Genomic DNA, 4,599 nt, shown 5'->3' with positions numbered 1-4,599 from the left:
TTCTGGATTTTTTTTTCTCAGTTTGTCTCCCATAGTTGAGGTCTACATATGATGTAAATTACAGACGCCTCTCATCTTTTTAAGTGGTGGAACTTGCACTATTGCTGACTGACTAAATACTTTTTTGCCCCACTGTACGTCTGTCTGTTATATGTTTTTGTACAATTTGTCAATAACGTCTATAGTTTGAGTTATTTTTGATGGTCAACAAAATACTATTTTCCAGTAATTCATTTTTCACACTCTAGGTATGATAATGTCTTCTCCTCTGTGTGGGATTTTGACTTCTCATCCTCATGTTTAGTCCTGTTAAAATATAAACACAAAATAGAAAAAAAAAGCTCAGAGAGGCCCGGCGCCTGCGCACTGCAAAGTACACCTGCGCCGGAGCCGCGGCAGGAAGAAAAGAAGAGGACGTTATCGCATGAAGATGGGAGGCGCCGGATCCGGATCACGACACCTATCGGACCTGACCGCAGCAGGACCGCCCCTGGGTGAATATAATATAAACTGTTTTTCTTATCTTTCAGGTTACATTGGGGGCTTATCTACAGCACTACAGAATGCTGTAGATAAGCCCCTGATGCCGGTGGCCTAAAGGTAGTCACACTCAGCGACGCTGCAGCGTCGCTGGGGAGCTGTCACACAGACAGCTCTCTCCAGTGACCAACGGTCAGGGGAACGACTTCGGCATCGTTGAAACTGTCTTTAACGATGCCGAAGTCCCCCTGCAGCACCCGAGTAACCAGGGTAAACATCGGGTTACTAAGTGCAGGGCCGCGCTTAGTAACCCGATATTTACCCTGGTTACCATTGTAAAAGTAAAAAAAAAAACACAGTACATACTCACCTTCTGATGTCTGTAACGTCCCCCGGAGTCCACAGGGTTACGCGCTGCTGCTCAGAGCTTCCTGCACTGAATGTGTCAGCGCCGGCAGTAACAGAGCACAGCGGTGATGTCATCGCTGTGCTCTGCTTTACTGCCGGCGCTGACACATTCAGTGCAGGAAGCTCTGAGCAGCAGCGCGTAACCCTGTGGACGCCAGGGGACGTGACAGACATCAGAAGGTGAGTATGTACTGTTTTTTTTTTTTTACTTTTATAATGGTAACCAGGGTAAATATCGGGTTACCAAGCGCGGCCCTGCACTTAGTAACCCGATGTTTACCCTGGTTACAATTGAACACATCGCTGGATCTGCGTCACACACGCCGATCCAGCGATGACAGCGGGTGATCAAGCGACAAAATAAAGTTCTTGACTTATAGCTCCGACCAGCGATATCACAGCGGGATTCAGATCGCTGCTGCGTGTCAAACACAACGAGATCGCTATCCAGGACGCTGCAACGTCACGGATCGTTGTCGTTCTCGCTGCAAAGTCGCTTAGTGTGAAGGTACCTTTAGCTCATATACGATTTTTGGGGTGACAGATTCCCTTTCACTGTTCTCACCTTCAGACAAATCGAAGAATAAGAGAAAGTCAAAGAGAAGTTACAGCACTGGCTTCCTGTTAGTGTTCACTACGTCTGAGGGTGGGGACAGTGAAGCTGGGGCTGATTGGGCACAGGGCTCGTGTGATGCAACAGCCTTATATGAGCCCCAGGAATGCGAGTGACGATACCACTGGAACAGCACAGGCACGAAAGGTGAATGATTTTTTTTATTTTAACAAGGCCAAACATGACGACAACTCCTTTAAGAAAATACCATTTCTGTTTAAAACATATCCCACATTAAGAACATGAAAAAGGCTTCTCCCCTGTGTGGGTTCTCTGGTGGTTATCAAGAACCGATTTCCGGTTAAAACATTTCCCACATTCTGAACATGAAAAAGACTACTCCCCTGTGTGAATTTTCTGGTGGTGATCAAGATGCTCTTTACGGGTAAAACATTTCCCACATTGTGAACACGAAAAAGGCTTCTCCCCTGTGTGGGTTCTCTGGTGGTGATCAAGATGCGCTTTCTGGTTAAAATATTTCCCACATTCTGAACATGAAAAAGGCTTCTCACCTGTGTGAGTTCTCTGGTGTCTAACAAAATATGATTTCTGGTTAAAACATTTCCCACATTCTGAACATGAAAAAGGCATCTCACCTGTGTGGGTTCTCTGGTGTCTAACAAAATATGATTTCTGGTTAAAACATTTCCCACATTCTAAACATGAAAAAGGCTTTTCTCCTGTGTGAATTCTCTGGTGTTTAAGCAAATCTGATTTCTGGTTAAAACATTTCCCACATTCTGAACAGGAAAAAGGCTTCTTCCCTGTGTGAGTTATTTGGTGTAGAACAAGTTGTGATTTCTGGTTAAAACATTTCCCACATTCTGAACAGGAAAAAGGCTTCTCCCCTGTGTGAGTTCTTTGGTGTATAACAAGATATGATTTCTTGTTAAAACATTTTCCACATTCTGAACATGAAAAAGGCTTCTCCCCTGTGTGAACTCTCTGGTGCTTAAGCAAATCTGATTTCTGGCTACAACATTTCCCACATTCTGAACAGGAAAAAGGCTTCTCCCCCGTGTGAGTTCTTTGGTGCATAACAAGACTTGATTTCTGGATAAAACATTTCCCACATTCTGAACAGGAAAAAGGCTTCTCCCCTGTGTGAGTTCTTTGGTGCATAACAAGATATGATTTCTTGTTAAAACATCTCCCACATTCTGAACAGGAAAAAGGCTTCTCCCCTGTGTGAGTTCTTTGGTGGTAAAGCAAATTAGATTTATGGTTAAAACATTTCCCACATTCTGAACATGAAAAAGGCTTCTCCCCTGTGTGATTTCTCTGGTGCTGAAGCAAATCTGATTTCTGGTTAAAACATTTCCCACATTCTGAACAGGAAAAAGGCTTCTCCCCTGTGTGGGTTCTTTGGTGTATAACAAAATCTGATTTCTTGTTAAAACATTTCTCACATTTTGAACAAGAAAATCTGTTCTCTGCTGTGTCAATTGTTTGATGTTTAAGAAAAGACATTTCAAGGGGAAAGCTATTTCCATATTCGTAAGATGAAAACGGCTTCTTTGATTTAGGAACAGTTCGTTTTTTAATGTTTATTTTGTGACCTTGAATTTCCTTAGTAGTCGGTAATGAATCAGAAGACAGGACCTGTTTCAAAAGATCAGATGACAGATCTTTGCTGTAAAGGGATGATGGTACATCTGGCGTAATAACATTCACTTTAAATGTATCCTGTGTGATCTCAAGATCATCTGATTTAAAAATTGAAGATGTCAGCTGTCCCTCTGATCTCCTGGTACAGTAATCTGCTAAGAATAAAACCAATTATTATATTTCAATGAAATATCCTCAAATTTATTTTTTGAACATTTCTACGTAAACTATAATTAAAAATGTCAAGTTATGTAAAATATCTGAATTATTCACCAACAAAATGACAGTTCACAGTCTAATAGAAAACCTCATCGCATGAACCAGTGGAACGTGGTGTTCAACTGTTTGTTCATTCTGCCTCCCAAATATGGAATAAAAAGCCACCAAACAATGTTATGTAGACAAAATAATACCAATGAAAAGTTCTACTCATCTTACAAAATACAAGTCCCCACTCAGGTCCATCATCTGTCAATGGAAAAACAGAGGTTTCTACATTATTAGTGGCTTGAAAAGCAACATGGCTTCCATAAACCAATCTAGCAAAATCCACTTTCCAAAGTTAAATCTCCCCCTCGCTTCTGAGCCTTGCAGTGTTCCCAAACCACATTTAGCAACCATTTGGCATTACTATAGCGAGAAGAACCCACTTAATTTATGGTATGTGTGTCTTCTGGAGCACAATCTGGGCACTATGTGTTGGGTAATAAAATCGTATATTTTCCATTTTTACTCTCCAACATCCATTGCGTGCTAATTACTGGAAAGGGGCTGTGGAGTCACAATTGTCACTACTCCTCTAGATTAATTCACAGAGGGTTATACTGTCCAAAATGGAGTCACTTTATGAGGATTTCTACTGCTCTGGTTTTCTGATATTTTGTCATATTAGGGCTTCTACAAATGCTGTGTCCCATCTTCTTTGGGATCAGCTACTATGACGTTTGCTAATTCATTCTGTAGGCGGTGCTGGTAATGGAGGAGACATCAGAACCAGAAGCTCTGGGGGGCGCAGACTGTTGAGCCACCAAGTTTAAGGTGCCTGCAACCTGTGATACCATCCATTCCGGCAGGGATACCATCCATTCTGGCAGTTTGTGCATGGTGTCCAGCTAGAGCAGGGGTCGGGAACCTATGGCTCGCGAGCCAGATATGGCTCTTTTGATGGCCGTATCTGGCTCGCAGACAGTGCTCCTACCTGTCTATGGGAAGGATGCATGCAGGGCCGGCTACTCACACAGTCATAGAGCCATCTGGCTGCTTTAACCCTTTCTACCCTTTCAATTTGCACTGGCACAAGCATCTTCTCACTGTCAGTGCAGGGCCAGGCACACATAGGGGTTAACTGGACACAGCCAGCGTGACATTGTGGGCGGAGAGTTCTCCTGCTCTGAATCTCCTGGCTGTGTGCACTGCTGAACTTATCGGAGGAGACGGAACTCCTACCAGCACCTGAGTGAGTGCAATGCTATATTGCTGTATGTTCTGAC

General features: G+C 43.1%; 1 protein-coding gene across 1 annotated transcript in view; it reads right to left on the bottom strand.

Annotated features, from left to right (window-relative positions):
* Positions 1-1,645: 1,645 nt before the first annotated feature.
* LOC143766442 (uncharacterized) overlaps positions 1,646-4,599 on the bottom strand; it is a 51,223-nt gene continuing 48,269 nt past the window's right edge. The window contains exon 7 of the mRNA XM_077254137.1: positions 1,646-3,264. Within this exon, the coding sequence (XP_077110252.1) occupies positions 1,838-3,264 (1,427 nt within the window). The 3' untranslated portion in view covers positions 1,646-1,837. The remainder of the gene's footprint in view (positions 3,265-4,599) is intronic.

The sequence above is a fragment of the Ranitomeya variabilis genome, chromosome 4 (genome assembly GCF_051348905.1).
Source record: "Ranitomeya variabilis isolate aRanVar5 chromosome 4, aRanVar5.hap1, whole genome shotgun sequence".
Taxonomy (NCBI): domain Eukaryota; kingdom Metazoa; phylum Chordata; class Amphibia; order Anura; family Dendrobatidae; genus Ranitomeya; species Ranitomeya variabilis.
Note: the sequence above shows the minus strand (reverse complement) of the source record. Positions and strands in the feature narration are given on the sequence as shown.